The following is a 23087-nucleotide window of genomic DNA, read 5'->3' as shown; positions in this document are numbered from 1 at the left end:
GACTTTATTCCCTGGAGCGTAGAAGAATGAGGGGAGATTTGATAGAGGTGTATAAGATTTTGATGGGTATAGATAGAGTGAATGCAAGCAGGCTTTTTCCACTGAGGCTAGGGGAGAAAAAAGCCAGAGGGCATGGGTTAAGGGTGAAAGGAGAAAACTTTAAAGGGAATATTAGGTGGGGGCTTCTTCATGCAAAGAGTGGTGGGAGTGTGGAATAAGCTGCCAGATAAAGTGGTAAATGTGGGGTCACTTTTAACATTTAAGAAAAACTTGGACTTGTTCATGGATGAGAGGGGTGTGGAGGGATATGGTCCAAGTGCAGGTCAGTGGGACTAGACAAAAAAAAATGGTTTGGCACAGAAACGATGGGCCAAAAGGCCTGTGTGAGCTGTAATTTTCTATGGTTCTATGGTTTCTATGGAATCCTCAGCCTCTGATGTGCTCCACGGCTGCTGTATAATGTTTGACCTTTACTAAATTTACACCTCAAATTACATTCTAAAGTAACAGTAAAATTCAGGGCATTGTTTAATGTAAAAAAAACCTACCGCTTGTTGATGAGCCAAAAGATTATTGGCACATCCACCAAAAACAATCACTTCCGCCTCATCATTTGTACAGGCAGAATGCCAAAGCCTAAAGGTAAATAATGACATAAGTATAAATGTTATATTGTCTGCTATGTTGTTTGAAAGGATGGTGCCCATAAGTTAAATTTTACTTTTACTGTGAGAGGAGGCAGTAATCACCACTACTGGGTCACCTTATCTTTTCCCACAAGATTGTACAAAGTCTTTTAGAGTAGCAACAGCGTTCTTACATGAATATGCAAGCAAAATAACAAAAAAGAATTACCTCAGTACCTTGAAATAGCACCAGTTAATTTTTTAAAAATGGTGACGACCAGAACTGCACAAATGCTCCAGTTGTGGCCTCAGCAGAGCCTTATACAGTTCCATCATTCTATTCCCACTTTTGTATTCTATATCTCGGCCATGAAGGAGAACATTCCATGTGTCTTCTTTACATCCTTATCTATCAGTACTGCTACCTTTAGGGACCTGTGCACTTGCAAGCCAAGATCTCTCACGTCATCTCCCTTCTCAGTATATTCCCGTTTATTGTGTATTGCTTTTTACTGTTTGCCCTCCCTAAGTGCATTACCTCACATTTATCAGAGCTGAACTCCATCTGCTACTTTTCTACCTCCTTCAACCTTTCTACATCATTTTGAAGCTTACAGCTTTCCTCTCACTATTAACTAAACAGCCATTCTATGTCATCTGCAAATTAAGAGCTGCAGCCATTGAGAGACTGCTGTTCTCCCAGAGTATGCTATCATTGCTTGACAAGTGATTGTCAACTTCTTGCAAGGCACTTGTCCTGTCTTCACTCACCTTAGAGAACAATCAAGACTGATGGTAACAGAATAAATACACAAGGATAATTTTTTAAAAACCCTTAAAAATAACAATTTTGGAACATTAACTAAATAGCTAACACAAAGTTAAGAGTGCAAATAACATCTCAAGATTGCAAAATTCAAAAGGAAACTGTAATTTAATAAATCTTCTATTTATGCTCTTTACCTTGGTCTATCTGCATAATTGTGCTCTACTTTTAACCACTCATTCTTGCTCACACTGTATATCCAAGCATCACCTGAAAAACAAAATCTTATATGATTAGCTGTGAATTGCTAAAGCATACCAATCTATTCACAAAAAATTATGTTGAGCTAATTTGTTTAGTTCACAAAGCAGGCACAAAACCTCGATAGCTCTTGCCATCAAGGTGACATTTTCGCTAAAGACGGTTTGAGTGGCCTGAAAGGACTCGGACGATTTCTTTTGCCATATAAAGTGCAATATCTTACACTAATAATTTGGGCACAAAAGCTGAATGCAGATGTATATTTAAAAATATTTAAGGCAAATAATTTTACAGAAAAAATAAATGCATACAGTTAATAACAGCACAAGCACAAATGGAAATATCTAGAGGAGGTTACACAATGGAAAGCTCAAAGCCACCTTAACCATAATGCCCAAAGGCAGGCTCAACTCTAACTGCAGTCTCCAAAAATTCTTTGCAATAGTAAATTATTTATGCAACAAGAGTTAAACATACTTAACGGTTGTTTGTCAGTCGTGAAACCTCCAAAAAGGAAGAGATGGTCATTTGAGATTGTAGTGAGTGAGTGCCAAGAACGGCCAACGGGGATCTGATCAGGAGATTGTACCCTAGCAAATAAAAGGTTTGAGTGATAGACAATGTTCCCAATGGAAGTGCATTGATTCATGGATGGCCTAAACACTCAATTCTTGTATACAACACTGCATACACCAAACCTCAACTACAGATAGAATCAATGAAATGAGCACCCCCGGTGCAGCATTTTGCCTTACATGTTTCACTAATGTCAATAAATGGAGAAAGATTAGGAACTATACTTATGACCAGCAATGGTGACGTAAGCATAGATTTATGAAGCTATTTCTGTTTCAGATTGGCACAACAAAATTAGTAGAGATAAAAAGAAAAACTAGAAATCTGAAATGAAGCTTAAAATACACAGCAGGTTCTTTGGCATCTGAATAAAGACAAAAAGTTAATAAAAAGCATTCAGTTTGAAACATTAACTTGTACTATCTCTTTTCAGATATTGGTGGACCCACTCTATGTTTCCCACATATTAATCAAAATTACACATCTTTAATCCGGAAGTTATTTTTATTCTTAATATATGGCGCATGCCATGCCTGACATTCCACAACTAGATCGGGGTATAAATGAGCTGCTTTGTTATGGACTGGGGCTTCACAAAGGGATAAAATTACTAAAAAGAAAAAAAACATTTATTGCAGTTCATTGTTATGCATCTGTGAACAAATAGTCTTTGTTCAACACTAACAGAGGTCGAGGAGCTGCTCATCTGCTTATTCAGGCAGCGAGGAAAATTTTTTTTTAAATAAGAAACATCACATTTAATGGACAATAGTTTGACAATATTCTTTAAACCAAAATGTTAATCATTTAAAATGATTTTGTTGCTCCTGTGATAGCTCAGCAAGTTTGTAGAGTAGCTAAATCATACATTTAAGGAAAGTTCGAGGTTTAATCCTTATCAGTGCTGTTGGCTTGACTTATTGCAATGATAATAACAGTCATACAACTGGCCCCACTGCTCTGGAGGAAAATCACAACTAGTACTCTGCTGCATCAAGAAACACCATGGCAGGAGCTGTACATGGGTGCTAAGATTTAGAATAATCAGGCTTGGCTGAGGTTCTAAAGCTTGTTGTCACTTCTGTTAAGATTTCTAAATGAAAAATAGTCACTTGGCAAATAACTGAAAGATATCCAATGTATTTAGAGCTGCAATCCAGCAAGAAATCAAAGCGCTAGAATTTCCTTGGAGCTGCTCTGCCGATCTAACATTGGAAACGGTGCTCAAAACGCAATTTACGTTTAGGACCAAAGAAATTCCTGGCAAATATACTGAGGAGATCGAGAGAAGAGTGAATGGGAAGTGATAGTTCTTAATTCAGCAACCCACAATCATGTAAAATAAATGAAACTGTAACATACACTTCATTCCATTCCCAAGTATCCAAATCAAGGTAATAGAGATCGTTGGTCCTGGCATCCTTAGATAGAGACAGTGAAAAAAACAAAGTACACAAATGAATATTGATTTGTAGCAGACAGTTATTACAAGGTTAACGGTTGGAGGCATTTTGTCTTCTGAGGGAATAAATCTCTAACATTGTTACACAAGTGAACTTTTAATGGAAAGATTTGAATTTCATTACATCTGTGTTAATTCTAACATTCACGCTGGTTTTTGTAACTTCGTTCTCTGTAGAAGAGGTATTTTACTTCCATTGGGAAAAGGTGAAAATACAAGACTAGCCACAAGAACAAACAGTTGAGGAAATTATATTTTTTCTTGTATAGTAATGCAACACATATTTGGCAGTAAAGGGAGCTTTTATTCTGCACTTGATCCATTTAAAACCAGACCCAATCCAAGAGTGCTTGACTGTGCCTCAAAGAGAAACAGATTTCTGTTTTCCATTTTCAACCACTGAAAATGCCCTTTTTGAATAGTTATAATAGTAATTTATTTTTAAATAGGAACTAGAAGAAACCACAGCAAGGCACTGTTCAAATGTTTGTCAAAACTCCTAAGATTTCAGTTTGTTTTATGTTCCATACATGATTGCAAACTGTACGCTTAAAGTAATAAAACATTTTAAAGATGAATTCATTGGAAATATGAACTGTCCTTCCTTAATGTAAATGAATTAATGAGATCTGATTGAAGTTGCATAATGTATTTTAAGAAATACTCTATTTTCACCAATGGCGACATTTATGATGTTAGTACAAGTAATACAGAACTAGCTAAAGCATAACTTTTTATTGTATAGTAAATAAAACAACATACCTGATACCTTCCTCCAAACACATAGCCTCGGCTTCCAATTGTAGCACAAGCATGAGCTGCTCTAGGTGAAGGTGGTTTTCCCTATTGGTTACAACAACACATCATCATCAATTCATCACGCAAAAGGTTAGGATTCCATTATTTTGGACAGGTACTAGGTTCTGGTAAAATCATCCAAATCAAAGCCAAACAAGAAAAAGGCAAAATACTGGGGATGCAGGATTCATAGAATCCCTATAATGCAGAAGGAGGCCATTCAGCCCATCAGGTCTGCAGAGACCACAATCCCACCCAGACCCCATTCCTGTAACCCCACATTTTTACCCTGCTAATCCTTCTGATACTAGGGTCAATTTAGCATGGCCAATCCACCTAACCCGCACATCTTTGGACTGTGGGAGGAAACCAGAGCACCTGGAGGAAACCCAAGCAGACACAGGGAGAATATGCAAACTCCACACAGGCAGTGACCCAATGCCGGAATTGAACCCGGGTCTATGGTGCTGTGAGGCAGCAATAACAACCAATGCCACCGCTCTCCTTTGTTTTGGTTCAGGCCTTAAATTGTCAGATATTGTTTCATGAACTGCCTCGGCATGTTTTTTTCTATATTTCAGAGAACTACTGCACCACCGTGCTACCCTCGAGTCTGAAACAAAAACAGAAAATGTGGGAAAATCTCAGCAGGTCTGACAGCATCTGTGAAGAGAGAATAAAGCTAATGTTTCAGAGTTGACAAAGGGGCATATCCAGACTTGAAACGTTGATCGGAATTTTACTGGCATGCCTGCTCTGATTCTACTGGGTGGGGGAAGTGGTGAGGATCGCAGAATGGCATTCTCCATTGGCTTTGGGCGGAATCTTGCGAACCTCGTGCAGATGAGGTGGTAGAATTCCTGCCGTTGACTCTATTCTCTCTCCAGAAATGCTATCAGACCTGCTGAGATTTTCCAGCATTTTCTCTTTTCAGTCTAAACATGAGGAAAACAATTCTCGCACTAGTGGAAAATACTGCAATTTAGAAAAGATAAAGCCATTCTTCAGCAACACGATATAACAGGCCCGATACCTTTGTAATAGGTTGGTTCCACGTAAAAGTTTCAAGGTCGATGAAGTGGACATGATTGTTCCAGCCTCTTGGATGGCTTGCATTCTGGAAAAAAAAGTTATAATGGTTTAATTCCCATTATTTTCTTTTGCAAAGGAAGGGACTGGATACTAAACTTCCTAACCCACAGACCGCAATCAGTAAGGATCGGCAACAATACCTCCTCCATGATCATCCTTAGCGCTGGTGCCCCACAAGGCTGTGTCCTCAGCCCCCTACTAGTCCTTATACACATGACCAAATTCCCCTCCAACTCAATCTTCAAGTTTGCAAGTGGGTTGGATCTTAAACAATGATGAGACAGAGGACAGGAAAGAGATAGCGAATCTGGTGAACTCGTGTGATGACAATAATCTCTCCCTCAACATCAACAAAATGAAGAAGACAGCCATTGATGTCAGGAAGCATAGTGGAGGATATTGTCTACATCAATGAGTATGAAGTAGAAATGGTCGAGAGCTTCAAGGTTTTAGGCATCCAATCACCAACCACCTGTCCTGGTCCTTCCATGTTGATGCTATAGTTAATAAAGCCCACCAACATCTCTACTTTCTCAGAAGACTAAGGAAATTTGGCATGTCAGCTGTGACCATCACCAACATTTATAGATTCACCACAGAAAGCATTCTTTCTGGTTGTATCATAGCTCCTGCTCTGTCCAAAACCACAAGAAACTACAAAGGATCATGAATGAAGCCCAGTTCATCATACAAACCAGCCTCCCACCCTCTGACACTGTCTAAACTTCCCACTACCTTGGGAACGCAGCCAGCATAATTAAGGACCCCATGTGCCCCAGACATTCTCTCTTCCACCTTCTTCCATCAGGAAAAAGATACAAAAGTCTGAGGACATATAGCAATTGAGCCTCTTCCCTGCTGCCATCAGACTTTTGAATGGATGTACCTCTACACCCTAGCTATGGCTGTAACACTACACTCTGCACTCTCTCCTTTCCCTCTCTATGAATGGTATACTTTGTATAGTGCTCAAGAAACAAACTTTTCACTGTATACGAGTACATGTGACAATAATAAATCAAATCAAAGAAAACAATCTGAAGCAATATGCTGAATTACTTACCCAAAATGAAGATTCATCAAATTCAAAGGATCCCTGATGCTGTTCTCGAGGTTGGTAACCATAGCCACCGAAGAAAATCAACCTGGTGTAAAGTGAAAGTAGCAGTAACAATAACGGGCATGAAAGAAAGAAATCTGCAATGACCACATGAATGAAATAACTTTTTTTAAATGGAATTTAATTGAATTAATTAATAAAATATTCTGCTTTATCTCAGGTCCTCTTCATACTCAGGAAAATGCTAAACCAAACATACTGTGTAATATGTATATATTTAAGATTTTAAAATTTAACTACAGCCTTCCACAAACACAATGGAATAACAGGTGTTAACTGTCAGTGGCAGTTCCCTTCACCTCTGCAGTTACTAGAAAAGGTTTTCATTGATAAGCTAAGCTTCAAACCTTGTTAAAAAAAATATACTTTTAAATTCTAATAGTAGGCTAAAATCAACAACAATAAAACTATTAGATTATACAATTTTTCTTCATGTAGGTCATTCTAAAAAGTAAAATTGAAGCTTAAAATTACATACATTTATCTTCCCTTTCATTGGTATGAAATGTGCATGGCAAGAAAATGTTAAGAAATAACTGAAAAATAGTTTGCGTATTTCCAATATTTTCTTTATGTATTAATATTTGATTATATACATGCAAAACAAAGTAATAAAAAGTAAAGTCTGATCTGACTGTGATAAAACAGCAGCTATGAACTTGTGTAGACTGACTATATGTACAATTGCCTGGAAAAGGCCATTTCGTTTTAAGAACATAAGAACATAAGAAATAGGAGCAGGAGTAGGCCATCTGGCCCTTCGAGCCTGCCCCGCCATTCAATAAGATCATGGCTGATCTGTCGTGGCTCAGTTCCACTTTCCCGCCCTCTCCCCATAACCCTTAATCCCCTCTCTTATCAAAAACCCATCAACCCGCTTCTTAAAAATATTTAGCGAGGCAGCCTCCACCACTTCAACGGGCAGAGAATTCCAGAGATTCACCACCCTTTGAGTGAAGAAGTTCCTCCTCAACTCCGTTCTGAACTGCCCCCCCTTTATCTTGAGGCTGTGCCCCCTAGTCCTACTGTCTTTTTTGAGCGGGAAGAGTCTTTCCACCTCTATCCTATCCATCCCATTCATCATCTTATACGTCTCAATGAGATCTCCCCTCATTCTTCTAAACTCTAACGAGTACAAGCCTAGTTTATTCAGCCTCTCCTCATAGCTCAACCCCCTCAACTCCGGTATCAGCCTAGTAAACCTCCTCTGCACTCCCTCCAAGGCCAAAATATCCTTGCGCAGGTGCGGCGCCCAAAACTGCACACAGTACTCCAGCTGCGGCCTCACCAATGCCCTATACAGCTGCAGCAAGACCTCCCTACTTTTATATTCAATCCCCCTCGCTATGAAGGCCAGCATCCCATTCGCCTTCCTGACCACCTGCTGCACCTGCAGGCTGGGTTTTTGCGACTCATGCACAAGGACCCCGAGGTCCCTCTGCACCGTCGCCTGCTGCAGTTTTTCGCCACGTAAGTAATAGTCCTTCCTACCATTCTTCCTACCAAAGTGGACCACCTCACACTTGCCAACATTAAATTCCATTTGCCATTTCCTGGCCCATTCGCCCAGCCTATCTAGATCCTTCTGCAGACTCTCCACACCCTCCGCACAATTTGCCTTTCCCCCAATCTTGGTGTCATCAGCAAATTTCGACACCCTACACTCGGTTCCCTCCTCCAGATCATCTATATAAATGGTAAATAGCTGAGGCCCCAGCACCGACCCCTGGGGCACCCCACTAGTCACCAACCGCCAATCCGAATAGCACCCATTGACCCCCACTCTCTGCCTCCTATTTGACAACCAATCCTCTATCCACGCTAACACCCTACCCCCAACTCCATGTCCTCTGACCTTCTGCAGTAACCTCTTGTTGTTCATTAAGTAATATTGTATTAGAGATAATTATGTACTTACTTGTTTTTGTATACCCAGCATCCGAGTTTGTCTTTGGGTGTTGGTGGTACCCCCCTGAAATCTTTTATTCTCTCCCAATGAAGTATTTTGTCTTTGGCTCTCAGGTTTAGAATGTAGAACTACAGCAAGGTGAAAGAGAATTAACTATTATTATCTCTAAAGAGAGTTCACCTTTTCCTTTTACAAGTTTGATTTCTAATTTTTCCCCCTACTATTTAAGCAGATGTGAGCATTGCTAGGCCAGCATTTGTTGCCTACACTCAATTGCCCTTGAGAAGATGATAGCAAGTCAGCTTCTTGAATTACTGCAGTCCATGTGATGTAGATACACCCACAGTGCTCTTAGAAAGAGGGTTTGAGGTTTATCAGTGAAGAAATGGTGATATTGTTCCAAGTCAGGATGGTGTGTGGACTAGAAGGGATGTTGCACATGGTGTTCCTATACACCTGCTGCACTTATTTTTTTGTAATTATCACAGGTTTGGAAGGTACTGTCAAAGGAGCCTTGATAAGTTGCTGTAGTGTATATTGTGGATGATACACATTGCTGTCACTGTGCATCAATGATAAGGGGACTGAATACTTCAGGTGATGGGGTGAATCAAATTGGTTGAAGATAACTGTGATGCTGGGGACCTCAGGAGAAGGTCAAAATAGAATATTCTCTTGGGACTTCCTGGCTGAAGATTGTTGCAAATATTTCAGTCTTGTCCTTTACATTAATGAGCTGGGGATCATTGAGAATCAGGGGGTTTGTGGAACAATCTCCTCTGGATAATCGTACTGTCCACCAGCGATCGTGACTGGATGTGAGTAGACTGCAGAGCTTTGATCTGATCAGTTGGTTATAGGATTGCTTTCCACTTTCCACACTGTGCCACTACTTTTGTTTAAGCATGCATGTAGTCTTATGTTGTAGTTTCACCAACTGGGCAAATCATTTTAGGAATGCCTGATGCTGTTCCTAACATGCTCTTCAGCATTCCTCAGTGAACCAGAGCTGACTGGCTGGGTTTATGTAACGCTAAAGTGAGGGATGAGTCCAACCATGAGTTTACAGATTGTGGCTGAATATAATTCATCTTCTGCTGATGGATGCTCAGTTTTGAGCTATCCTATTTAGTACAGCAGTAATGCCAAGAAAGATGATGCATAGTAGCCTCAGTATGGAGGCATAATTTGGTCTCCTCAAGAACTATATGGTAATCACTCCGACCAATACAGTCATGGACAGATATATCTGCAATAGGTAGATTAGTGAGGTCAAATAAGTTTTTCACTTGATGTTTTTTACCATCTGCTACAGATCCAGTGTGGCATATGTGTCCTTCAATGTGGTGTTTAACATGGAGTAGCACCGTTTGATCAGCTGAGAAGGGAAATAGGTGGTAATCGGGTTTCCTTGTCCATGTTAGACCTGATACCAAGAGACTTCATGGAGTCAAAGGTCAGGGCCACTTCTTCCTAACTGTAACTACTGGGTCTTCCCTGCTGGTGGGACAGGATGTACTCAGGAATGGTACAATGTCTGGGACTTGGTGCAAATTGTTATTTAGGGAGCTTGACTATGTCAGGCTGTTGCTTGACAAAAATGTCTGAACGAAAGGCTAAAATTCCACATCTACAACACGCCAGTGAACTTCGGGAATGCAATAACTCCTCACTAAAGATTCTCCCACCTGTTTTGATCGGTGATGCATATTACAACAGTGAGTGGTAATTACAGTAACACAGTATAGGACAGATCTATTTCCAAATAACTTAAACAACCTAGAAGGAAGAAACTGGGTGGGCACTTAGATGAATACAGCTATACTAACAACAGATCTGTCATGATACAGGTTCAAACTCCAGTTATTTATATTAGTTTATTGTTGTGCAAATGGTAAATAAAAAGTATTGCCTCTGGTGGGTGAGTCCAGAAGAAGGGGGCATAAGCTCAAAATTAGAAGTAGGCTGTTCAGGGGTGACTTCAGAACACATCCCTTCAGAAAATGGTAGTGGAATTCTATTGTCCAAAATGCTGTGGAGGTTAGATTAAGTGAAAATTTCAAAGTTGAGATGATAGATTGTTAGGCGAGGGTATGAAAAGCAAATAAAGATGCACTTCAACTGTTTACCTAATTGAAGGGTGAACAGGCTCAAAGGGCTGAATGGCTTGCTCTGGTTCTATGCCTACAGGGAATGTTTAGGAATTCTACAATCATAATACTTCCAGTTAGGACACTTGGAACAGGAATAAATTGTTACATCAATGTTGCATAATCACACGAATTTAGTGGTAAAAGACATCATTGCTAGAAGCCAGTGATCACTTTTGGCAAAAAGGCACAATCTACAGCAACTCACCAAGGTTAGTCCCGCAATATTGTTTTAATCTGTGATGTCTGCTATCTAGGAGTACATAGCAGCATTATACTGCAAACACCACGGTTCACCTCCAATCATGCATCCTGAATTGGACAGGTTTTATCGTCCATTCATCCCTCTCAATAACCTAAATTTCCCATCACCCCAGGAAATAATATCCGTCTTCATAAGCACTGCAGCAATTTAAGGTGAAAGTCCATCACAACCTTCACAGGACATCTTACGAACGGGCAATAATCGTGCCTTTACCAGCAATATCAACCAATAAAAAAAATTATTTCTGGAGATGGAAAAAATTTGCTTTGAATTTTATTGGCTTTACAAATCTACAAGTCAAACATTAGTCTTCAAAAAGTATTTAATATGCAGAGCAAAAGGATAAAGAATAAACAATTTACCTCCATTTTGAAACCCCATTACAGCTCAAAGCAAGAAGTTTTAATATTTCCATATATTCTACACAAGCAATAAGTGGCGCCTTTAATGTAATGGAAGCGCCCAAGGCACTTCACAGGAACATTATAAAACAAAACACAGCACAAAACTAAATGAGGTATTAGGTCAGATGACCAAAAGCTTGGTCAGAGACATAGGTTTTAAGAAGCATCTTGAATGTAAAAAGTGAGGTGGAGAGGTATAAGGAGGGAATTCCAGAGCTTGGAGATCTCAACAACTGAAGACATGGCCATCAATTGTGGAGCAATTATAATTGAGAATGCACGAGGCCAGAATTAGGAAAGCACAGATCTCTGATGGTTGTGAGATTGGCGAGACTTCAGAGGTAGGGAAAGGTAAGGTCGTAGAGGGATTTGAAAACAAGGCTGAGAGTTCTAAAATCAAGGGGTTGCGTGACTGGGAATCAATGCAGGTCAGCGAGCACGGAGTGATAAGGAAACAGATGCACTGTGAGTTCAGGCAAGGGCAGCAGAGTTTTTGATGATCTCAAGTGTATGAAGGATAGAATGTGGCAGTCCAGTCAGAAATCGTCAAGTCTAGGAGGTAACAAGGGCATGACTGAAGCTTTTAGCAGCAGATGTACAGAGACAGTGAAGTCAAGCAATGTTATGGAGGTGAAAATAGGCAGTATTAAGAGATGACATGAATATTGGTGGGGGGTTGGGGGCGGGGGGGGGGGGGGGGGGGGGGATGCGCGCGCGCAGGGGCTCATCTCAAGATCAAATGTGACACCAAGGTTGCAAACAGACTGACTTGTTGCAAACAGACTGCTGTCAGGGAGAGGGGTGGCACTAATCAAAATGTACAGTGGCTTCATGAAACATCTGAATTTAAACAACTGACAATTCAGATTGTGAAAAATGCATCAATCTAGCTGCTTTACAGTTAACTACAATGGAATTTCTACTCAACAAGTAGAAAGCTGTTACCTCATTTGTGTTCCCTCTTACATGATGTCCTCCAAACAAATACAATACACCATCCACACAAGTAGCACAACTCCCTGACATGGACTGAGGAACATCACCTTCTGTGTATTTCTTCTTCCTGTAACAAATTAATTATTTTATCTGCAAGAGGTATAACTGGCTAGTTTTATTTTTAAATAATTTTTTCTTAAAATGGATACAAGCAAATCTGAATCATTCTGATTTACTGTTTACTGAACAAAAAAGGCCATGTGGTCTCTATTCCGTTTTCTCGTGTTCCTTTCTTTAAAATTTTCGTGACTGCAGCTGAGAAACCAGGTTGGGCAGGTACAATGGCTCTTCCTCTTCAACCATGAAGCAGCACAAAACATGGGCCTAATGGGACTTTCATCTGATTTTCTTTCTTTCGCGTTGATTTCACTATCATTGCACAAACTCACCAACCAATAACTGCCCCAGCATTTTTAAGACAAAATACTGAGTGCTTAACTGAGGAGTTAACTCATTTCAACCCGTTTGGGATGGGAGGCTACAACTGCCATTAGTGTCCTTGAAAAACAAAGTGTGGGGGGTGGGGAAAATGAAACTGCACATATTTCCTCCTCCTGGTCAGTGCACACTTGAACTTCAACTGAGGATAAGTTTGGAATTAGCTGTGATACATCGCACAGTTAAATTATCTTTCACCATCTAGTAAGGAATTGTCCACTTTACAGTCTAGTGGAACATCTTTATTCACAACTGCCCTTAAATGCTTTGCATTTTTGCAAGTTTGGTTATTTCTATAAAGATGAACATTGGTTTGATGCATAGCAATCTGCCTAAATCTAGTATGCCTTATAACAAGGGTGAATACAATTCAACAAATCTTAATTACTGTAACATCTTGCATGCAAAGCATTGACAAGAATCAAATGAAGTGTGTGGGGGGGACATTGTTGGGGGTTTTGTTTCTGAGCAGTCAAATTTCTTTGTGAGACTTCCATCTAAGAAAAGTCTCATTGCCACCGCAAAAGTGACTGCAGCTCTAACACCATCCTCCTGCTGCCTAAATTGTTCTCTTGGACTTCTACAGTTACAATTGTATTCATCATGTAATGCCATGTCTCCCACAATGAAATGTGGAAGCAGATTCTGAATTCCCTCAATAGTTCCATCACTAGCACCATACGAGAAGAGACTATTTCTACTGCCCACACATGAGACTGATGTTTGTCAATGATCTTCCCTCTGACAGGAATGAAATTATTGACTGACAATTCAACTGCATTCATAACTCATTTGATGAGGAGGTAGCCTACAGTGGGATCTGAATAATATGGTTGACATTTATGACCTATCAGTGTTAGGTACTGCCCTTGTCAAACAGCAGAGACCACACTATTTGCCCTCCATCTTCCATGGTCAGAATCACACTTCCAAATCTAACATCACTGAAGGCACCATCTTCATAAGGATTGCAGCTATTTAAAACAGATTGCTTGGAGCAATTGGGAACATGCAATGACTATGACCACACCCTTGCATAGAGAAAAACAAGGCATTGGTAGCTGGCTTAGGCAAGCATTATATTTAACATTTAATGATTTAATATGTGATCTGCATTACTGGTCAGATAAAGGAAAATGTGAACAAAAGCAGACTGTACCAATTTCCTGAGGGAGCTGGCCAAGGGTCTCATAGGGGACTCCGACAATCAGATCTAGCCAATAGCGTGTGAGGACATTGACAAGTTGTGTAGGATGTTGTAAGAGGCAAGGACAAATAAGGAGTGCACCTGCAAGAATTCTGGAGAACGGGAGCCAATGACAAGGACTGCAATGGTTGTAGAGGGAAACTGACGGTGGACAAATGCACATGCTTGACAGAGTTCACAAACTCTGTGGAGATCAAGAAGACCTGAGGACATGGGCCTTCCATGGTATTGTTCCATTTAACAAGAGTGATGCCCTGAAGATCTATGATGTTAGGCATCTCTGTATGCAATGTGGAATAGAACAAGAACAAAGAACAACCCAGCACAGGAAACAGGCCCTTCAGCCCAACGAGCCCATGCCGCCCCTTCAACAGATGTGAACTTTAATGCCAAAAAGGAATTCAAGTGAATGCACAAACCCCGGTTCTCTGGTCAATTTTTGAAATTAATTTAAAGGCTGTAGGCAGTGTTAGCTAGGCCAACAATTATTGCCCATCAGTAATTGTCCTTTACAAGGAGGTGGTGAGCCGCCTTCTTGAACCACTGCAGTCCAAGCAGTGAAAATACACCCACAGTGTACAGTTGACATGATAGAGAAGAGTTGCTTCCCTGATTAAGGCTGATCAAACTGACAGCAGCTGAATAAAATAGCTGCAGGAGCTTGCCAGAACATCACATCAGGCCCCATTCCGTGGAGGACAGCATGACACTAAGTGGTGGCAGCTGTTCGCAAAGCACGATGGTGCTCGGCATGAGTGCATTTATAATAAGTGATCTAGTTTGGGGGTTGACTAATGTTGGAAATCATTCCAAAAATTAGCATAATTTCTAATAAAAGACTGTATAACATCATCTTCATTAACATGTCCAAAAACACCAATCAGACCAAACCGTTTGCATGTTCCCCTGGGGCTCAGAATTATCTGCTATCTTTTCAATGTGTAAAATCTGGATAGGAAATGGAACCATTGCACATACCATCGTCCAGTTTCCATGTTATAGATCCAAAGTTCTTCCCTTGGCAAGTAGAAATCGTGGTAGCCTTGAATTGCAGCATTCTGCAAAACAAATGTAAAGTAGTCCAGGAAAAGAAACCAAAAGAATGACTGTGCTTAATTAGAACATAAGAAGAACATAAGAAATAGGAGCAGGAGTAGGCCATCCAGCCCTTCGAGCTTGCCCCGCCATTCAATAAGATCATGGCTGATCTGTCGCTGCTCAGTTCCACTTTCCCGCCCTCTCCCCATAACCCTTAATCCCATCTCCTATCAAAAACCCATCAACCCGGGTCTTAAAAATATTTAGCGAGGCAGCCTCCACCACTTCAACGGGCAGAGAATTCCAGAGATTCACCACCCTTTGAGTGAAGAAGTTCCTCCTCAACTCCGTTCTAAACAGTCATATCTTATAGAATCAAAGTCATAAAGATTTACAGCATGGAAACAGGCCCTTTAGCCCAATTTGTCCATGCCGCCCTTCTTTTTTAAAATCCCTAAGCTAACCCCAATTGCCCACATTTGGCCCATATCCCTCTATACCTATTTTACCCATGTAACTGTCTAAATGCTTTTTAAAAGACTAAATTGTACCCACCTCTACAACTATCTCTAGCAGCTTGTTTCAGACTTCCACCATCCTATGTCTGAAAAAATTGCTCCTCTGGACACTTTTGTATCTTTCCCTTCACCTTAAACCTACACTACCTTTAGTTTTAGACTCTCCTAACTTTGGGAAAAGATATTGACTATCTAGTTGATCTGTGCCCCTCCTTATTTTATAGACGTCCATAAAGTGCTCCAGAGAAAAAAGTCCAAATCTATCCAGCCTCTCCTTGTAATTCAAACCATCAAGTCCCAGTAGCATCCTAGTAAATCTCTTCTGCGCTCTTTCTAGTTTAATAATATCTTTTCTATAATAGGGTGATCAGAACTGTACATAGTATTCCAAGTGTGGCCTTACCAATGTCTTGTACAACTTCAACAAGACATCCCAATTCCATCTTCTGCAATGATATTGTGAAGTCCCAACTCTAAAAATCATTTGACATTTTTTGATCAAATCATTTGATTTTAAACCAAGTACAATAAACAAATCCTCCACAGCAGTGGTAACAAAGTTTGAAAATGTCTGCACACTGCTCCATTATTCAACAGAAGATATTTTTTAATGAGCAGAGGAGATTTTCTCTCAGTAATGTGATGCACACTGATTTTTAAACTTACGTAACCATGGAAGAACCTCTGGGGTTGAGAATTTCAATTACCCACAACTCTTTTGAAGAAAGAAATTTTTCCTTATCCAAGTTCTAAATAATCAGCCCCTTATCTGAAGGCCATGCTGATGTTCCAGATTCCCAAGCCAGGGAAAACAGTGCTTCAGTGCCTAACCTGTCAAACCCCTGGAGATTGTTGTAGGATTTAATGAACTGCAGAGAATATGCACCCAAGATATTTTGACATTCCCAGAAAGGGTATAAGGACATCCCGGATAGCTCCATCTTGTCAATTTAACATAAGTAGTGGGCTAGGTTTTAGAAGCAATAAGCTGGAAACAATTAACAGGACTTTGAGAGCCACCACAGATTTGTAAAAGGCAGATTCTATTTAACGAATCAAACTTAATTTTTTTGATGAAGTAACAGAGAAGTTGATAAAGGGAATGTATTAATGTTGTCTACAGGGCAGTATTTCCCAAACCTTTTCCACTATGCCCATTGAGAATTTGTTCAACTCCAGAATGAAACAGGGAGGGCACCATTGAGTAGGGATGGGTGCAGGAGTTGTTGAGCAGCGCCCAGTTCGTCTGCGAATGTTTTGAAGGCCCTCTTGGAGCTTTGGAGTCAAGAATGATTCACACATATGCTGATACCAGAATTGTTCCATCAGGGGCTCTGTTTGACAATCAGTCTCAAATTGTTGCTCCTGAGCTCATAACAACAGATGGTCCCCTTAACCAAGAGGGGTCACAATCAATGTTTGGGAACCCAAAGTACCATATAAAAGGCTTGCTAACAAAACTGAGGTGGGTCAGTGTCAGCTTTGGATAAAAAAATTGACACAGGAACAGAAAGCAGCAAATCATAGTTAATGGCTGTTTTTCAAACTACAGGATAGTAGACAGTGGAGGCATGGAGAGAAAACCTGGGTTTTCCTCAAGTAGATTGAGGGGAGGTTTGATAGAAGTGTAAAAGATGATACACTTAAGTAAATCGACAAAGAAATGTTCCTATTAGCTGCTGTTATATGGCATAAAGAATACAGATTTAATTTTTTGGGCAAGATGTGAGGAAGGATTACACAGCAAGTGGCAGTGATCTGGAATTTGATATGAGGGTGGTAGAAGCAGATTCAATCAATTGTTTCAAAAAGAAATTTCATGGGAACTTGAGGGGAAAAAAAACTTGCACGGTCAATGGGAAGTAGAACAGAATGAGACTGAATCACTCTACAGAGAGACAACATGGACACAATGGGCCAAATGACTTCCTTTCATGCCATGTTTACATTTTTACTATTCATTCATAGGATGTGCGCATCACTGGCAAGGCCAGCATTTATTATCTAATTGCCCTTGAGAAGATGGTGGTGAGCTACCTTCTTGAATCACAGTAGTCCATACATTATAGGAGCACTCACTGTGCCATTAGGGAGGGCATTCCAGGATTTTGATCCAAGGGAAGTGAAGGAACAGCAATATAGTTCCAAGTAAGGATGGCCTGACTTGAAGGAAAACTTGCAGAAGGTAGTGTTCCTATTCATCTGCTGCACTTGTCTTTCTAGGTGATAGAGATCACAAGATTGGAAGGTGCTGTCAAAGGAATTTTGATGGATTGCTGCAGTATATCTTGTAGATGGTACACACTGTGCATCAGTGGTGGAGGGGGTGAATGTTGAAGGTGGTGGATGGAATGTGAATCAAGTAAGCTGCTTTGTCCTGGATGATGTTGAGCTTCTTGAGTGTTGTTGGAGCTCCACTCATCCAAGCAGATGGAGATGATTCCATTACACTCCTGACTTGTGTCTTGTGGATAGTGAACAAGTTTTGGGGAGTCTGGAAGAAAGTCATTCTGTGAACAATTCCTAGTTTCTGACCTGCTCTTGTAGCCACAATATTTATGTGGCTGGTTCAGTTTAGTTTCTGGTCATTGGCTGATAGTGGAGAATGTTGATAGTGGGGGATTCAGCAACAGTAACGCCAGTGAAGGTCAAAGGGTGATTCTCTCTTATTGGAAACAGTCATTGCCTGGCACTTGTGTGGCACGAATGTTGCTTGCCGCTTATCAGCCCAAGCTGAATGTTGTCCAGGCCTTGCTATAGATGGGCATGGACTGCTTCAGTATCAGACGAGTCAAGAATGGTGAACATTCATCCACAGGTGTGACCTTATGATGGAGAGAAAGTCATCGATGGAGCAGCTGAAAATGATTGGATTTCAGACACAACCCTGAGGAACCCCTGCAGCAATGTCCCTGAGATTACTGGAATGCATCCAGGATTACCTACGGATATATTTTTTTCCCTGTCACACACACATACACATTTTAAAGAATTATTTGCTCTGTATGGTCATCCAAAATAAATGGATCATATGGACAATTTCATAAAACTTACATGAACATATCAAATAGCTTATATTATCTTACCTTATAGCCACCCAAGACATACATATAACATCCATATGCCACAGCTACATGGCCACTACGTTCTTCAGGTACAGAATCATGAAAAGTTGGATGTAGCATCCTATCCTGGTGAAAACCAATAACATTTTCCTCTTCCTCCTCCTCCTCATCTACGGCATGTAGGTCCTCGTTCAAATCTTCGTTTTCATTTGCCATATTTCACAATTTCTAAACAAAAGTAGTCATTTGTAAACACACCTTACATATGCAACTTCACCACAAAAGTAGTCAAGATTTGACTACAAATGCAACCTTACTGTGTATACTTTCCAACTGACTCTAAATTAGTTGATGAGTAATAAATAAGTTGATGGCACAAATCAGCACAAATGGGTATGATCTAGTGGCCATTACAGAAACGTGGTTGCAGGGTGACTGGGAACAGGAACTGAATATCCTGGGGTATCAGACATTTAGGATAGACAGGAAGAAAAAGGAGGTGGGATAGCTCTGTTAATAAAGGATAATATCAGGGTGGTAGTGAGAGACGATATAGGCTCCAAGGAGCAAAACATGGAATCGTTGTGGGTGGAGGTAAGGAATAATAAGGGGAGAAAGTCACTGGTGGGTGTGGTCTATAGGCCCCCAAATAATAACTTTGAAGTGGGGCAGGCTATAAACAAGCAAATAACTGATGCGTGCAAAAACGGAACCGCAATAATCATGGGGGATTTTAACCCGCATATTGATTGGGTGACTCAAGTCAGACACAGTGGACTTGAGGAAGAGTTCTTAGAATGCTGTTGGTATAGTTTCCTTGAACAGTATGTTACAGAACCTATGAGGGAGCGAGTTATCTTAGATCTGGTACTGTGTAACGACGCAGGTAGAATTAGGGATCCTCTTGGGACGAGTGATCACAATATGGTTGAATTTCAGATACAGATGGAGGGTGAGAAAGTAGGGTCCCAAACCAGTGTCCTCTGCTTGAACAGAGGGGAATATGATAGGATGAGGGCGGAATTGGCTAAATGTAGACTGGGGGCACAGACTGGTTGGTAGGACAGCTGAGGAACAGTGGAGGATTTTTAAGGAGATTTTTTTCAGTACTCAGCAAAAATATATTCCGGTGATAAAGAAGGACTGTAAGAAAAGGGATAACCAGCCTTGGATAATGAAGGAAATAAAGGAGAGTATTAAATTAAAAACCGACGCGTACAGAGCAGCTAAAAATAGTGGGGAATTAGAAGATTGGGAAAGATTTAAAAAAACAACAAAGAATGACTAAGAAAGCGATAAAGAAAGGAAAGATAGAGTATGAAATTAAACTAGCTCTAAATATACAAAATGATAGTAAAAGTTTTTACAAATATATAAAGGAGGAGGAGACTGGCTAGAGTGAATTTTGGACCCTTGGAGGACGAGAGGGGGGGATTTAATGGTGGGAAACGAGGAAATGGCTGAGACTTTAATTAAGTTTTTTGTGTCGGTCTTCACAGTGGAGGACACAAACAGCTTACCGAATATTAAAGATAGAGGGTTGGTAGGAGATGAGGTCCTTAATACAATTACTGTTACTAAACGGGTAGTGCTTGGTAGGCTAATGGGACTACAGGTAGACAAGTCCCCGGGACCGGATAGAATGCATCCCAGGGTACTGAAAGAAATGGCAGAAGTAATAGCAGATGCATTATTAGTTATTTATCAAAATTCACTGGACTCTGGGGAAGTGCCAGAGGATTGGAAAACAGCTATTGTTACGCCGCTGTTTAAAAAAGGTAGCAGACAAAAGGCGGGTAACTACAGGCCGGTTAGCTTAACATCCGTAGGTGGGAAAATGCTAGAATCCATCATTAAAGAAGAAATAGCAGGACACCTGGAAAAGAACGGTTCGATCAAGCAGACACAGCATGGATTCATGAAGGGAAAGTTGTGTTTGACAAATTTACTGGATTTTAATGAAGATGTGACTAGTGCAGTAGACAGAGGGGAACCAGTGGATGTGGTGTTTTCAGATTTCCAGAAGGCGTTCAATAAGGTGCCTCACAAAAGGTTGCTGCAGAAGGTTAGGGTACATGGAGTTGGGGGTAAAGTATTAGCGTGGATTGAGGATTGGCTATCTAACAGGAAGCAGAGAGTTAGAATAAATGGGTGCTTTCCTGGTTGGCAGTTGGTGAGTAGTGGCATGCCGCAGGGATCTGTGTTGGGGCCTCAACTGTTTACCATATACATAAACAATCTGGAGAAGGGGGCTGAGTGTAGGGTAACAAAGTTTGCTAATGACACGAAGAAGAGTGGAAAAGCGAATTGCGTGGAGGACGCAGAAAGTCTGCAGATAGATTTGGATCGGCTGAGTGAGTGGGCGAGGACCTGGCAGATGGAGTATAATGTTGGCAAATGTGAGGTTATCCACTTTGGAAGAAATAATAGTAGGATGGAATATTATTTAAATGGTGAAAAATTGCAGCATGCTACTGTGCAGAGGGACCTGGGGGTCCTTGTGCACGAATCGCAAAAACTCAGTCTACAGGTGCAGCAGATGATCAAGGCGGCAAATGGAACGTCGGCCTTTAGAATATAAAAGCAGGCAGGTCTTGCTGCAACTGTACAAGGCACTGGTGGGGCTGCAACTGGAGAAACGTGTGCAATTTTGGTCCCCTTATTTCAGAAAGGATATACTGGCCTTGGAGGGAGTACAGAGAAGGTTCACCAGGTTGATACCGGAGATGAGGGGAGATTGAGTAAATTGGGCCTGTACTCGTTGGAGTTTAGAAGGCTGAGGGGGGATCTTAAAGAGACATATAAGGTAATGAAGGGGCTGGATAGGGCAAGGTAGACAGATTCTTTCCACTTAGAAAGGAAACCACAACTAGAGGGCACAGCCTCAAAATAGGGGAGGGGGGAGGGGGGAGGGGTTTAGAACAGAGTTGAGGAGGAACTTCTTCTCTCAGAGAGCAGTGAATCTCTGGAATTCTCTGCTCATTGAAGTGGGGGAGGCTACCTCGTTGAATATATTTAAGTCACAGGTAGATAGGTTTCTGACTGATAAGGGAAGTAAGGGTTATGGGGAGCAGGCAAGTAAGTGGAACTGATCCACCAGATCAGCCATGATCTTATTGAATGGCGGGGCAGGCTTGAGGGGCTAGATGGCCTACTCCTGCTCCCAGTTCTTATGTTCTTAAATTAGTACTTGGCAAATGAAATAAGCAAAGAAAGATGTTTATCTCAATCAGGGTGGACAAGGTATGACAAATAGGGTGGTACAGTGGTTAGCACTGCAGCGTCACAGCGCCAGGGACCTGGGTTCAATTCCCAGCTTGGGTCACTGTAGAGAGTCTGCACACTCTCCCAGTGTCTACTCCAGATGCTCCAGTTTCCTCCCACAGTCCGAAAGATGTGCTGGTTAGGTGCACTGGCCACACTAAATTCTCCCTCAGTGAACCCGAACAAGCACCAGAGTGTGGCAACTAGGGGATTTTCACAGTAACTTCATTGCAGTGTTAATGTCAGCCTACTTGTGACACTAATGAATGAACTTAAATTGTTGCAATTTTAAAACAAGGCGTACAGAGATAGGAATTGAACTGTGTATTAATAATGCCTTTGACTCAGCAGTTATAAAGTCAGTGGCACAGGGTGGAGATCAGAGAGCAGGTTATGAGGAGAGGTCTTACCACTAGACACCTCCATCCTTCAGACTTCCAAACTAATTGAAAGGCCTCAGCTCCATCCGCAATGAGCAGTCAGAAGGGGGTTAATTAACCCGCCGACATAGGCCTCGGTGCCCCAACTAACAAGCTCCCCACAGTATTAACCCCCTCTCTCCAGACTCTCCCTGTACCTGTGTCCGCATCCCAGCTCCAGGCCACTTGTTTACAAACTCCACCCCAGCCCCCGCACTCCGCAACACAACACCGGAAGTCCGGCTCCAGAGAACGTCCGGTGGCTGTGGGTCAAAGGGTCATGTGGACCACGTGACCAATAAACTCGCGGCTGCGCAGTAGGACAACGCTACCCAAATCCGCGGCTGCGCAGTGGGGAGAGCAGCTGGGACTGGATTTCTGATGGTCCTGATGTGGGAATGCCGGCGTTGGACTGGCGTAAACACAGTAAAAAGTCTGACAACACCAGGTTTTAGTCCGACCGATTTATTTGATAATACAAGCTTTCGAGGGGACTGCCTCTTCGTCAGGTGAATGGAGAGTTCTGGCCTCAGACAGAGCATATAAAGCACAGACAGTTTAGAGATTACTGATTAAAATGCGAATCCTTGCACCTAACCTGCTGTTCAAGACCTGAAGTGGCTGACAATGTGAGTGGAAGGAGCACTGATCACAGGTTACAGAGATGTGTATTGTCTCCAGACAGTACAGTAAGTGAGGTTTTGCAAACCCAG

The 23087-nt window shown here is 41.3% G+C and overlaps 1 protein-coding gene across 2 annotated transcripts in view; it reads right to left on the bottom strand.

Moving 5' to 3' along the window:
• Positions 1 to 22644, bottom strand: part of LOC145352523 (kelch domain-containing protein 2-like) — a 28921-nt gene extending 6277 nt beyond the window's left edge. The window contains exons 1-12 of one of the 2 annotated variants that reach the window (XM_080202489.1): positions 22533 to 22644; positions 18713 to 18919; positions 15049 to 15128; positions 12375 to 12492; positions 8620 to 8738; positions 6645 to 6726; positions 5523 to 5606; positions 4454 to 4534; positions 3592 to 3650; positions 2131 to 2243; positions 1590 to 1662; positions 549 to 636 (exon numbers count right to left, since the gene is read on the bottom strand). In XM_080202489.1, the coding sequence (XP_080058615.1) occupies positions 549 to 636; positions 1590 to 1662; positions 2131 to 2243; positions 3592 to 3650; positions 4454 to 4534; positions 5523 to 5606; positions 6645 to 6726; positions 8620 to 8738; positions 12375 to 12492; positions 15049 to 15128; positions 18713 to 18907 (1092 nt within the window). In that variant the 5' untranslated portion in view covers positions 18908 to 18919; positions 22533 to 22644. Of the gene's footprint in view, positions 1 to 548; positions 637 to 1589; positions 1663 to 2130; positions 2244 to 3591; positions 3651 to 4453; positions 4535 to 5522; positions 5607 to 6644; positions 6727 to 8619; positions 8739 to 12374; positions 12493 to 15048; positions 15129 to 18712; positions 18920 to 22365; positions 22509 to 22532 lie in introns of those variants that run through there. The other variant, XM_080202490.1, reaches the window with a different exon arrangement.
• Positions 22645 to 23087: the final 443 nt, after the last annotated feature.

Source organism: Carcharhinus amblyrhynchos, chromosome 14, assembly GCF_965287045.1.
Source record: "Carcharhinus amblyrhynchos chromosome 14, sCarAmb.v2.hapA, whole genome shotgun sequence".
NCBI lineage: Eukaryota > Metazoa > Chordata > Chondrichthyes > Carcharhiniformes > Carcharhinidae > Carcharhinus > Carcharhinus amblyrhynchos.
The sequence above is the reverse complement of the archived record's forward strand: the minus strand, read 5'-3'. Positions and strand labels throughout refer to the sequence as shown.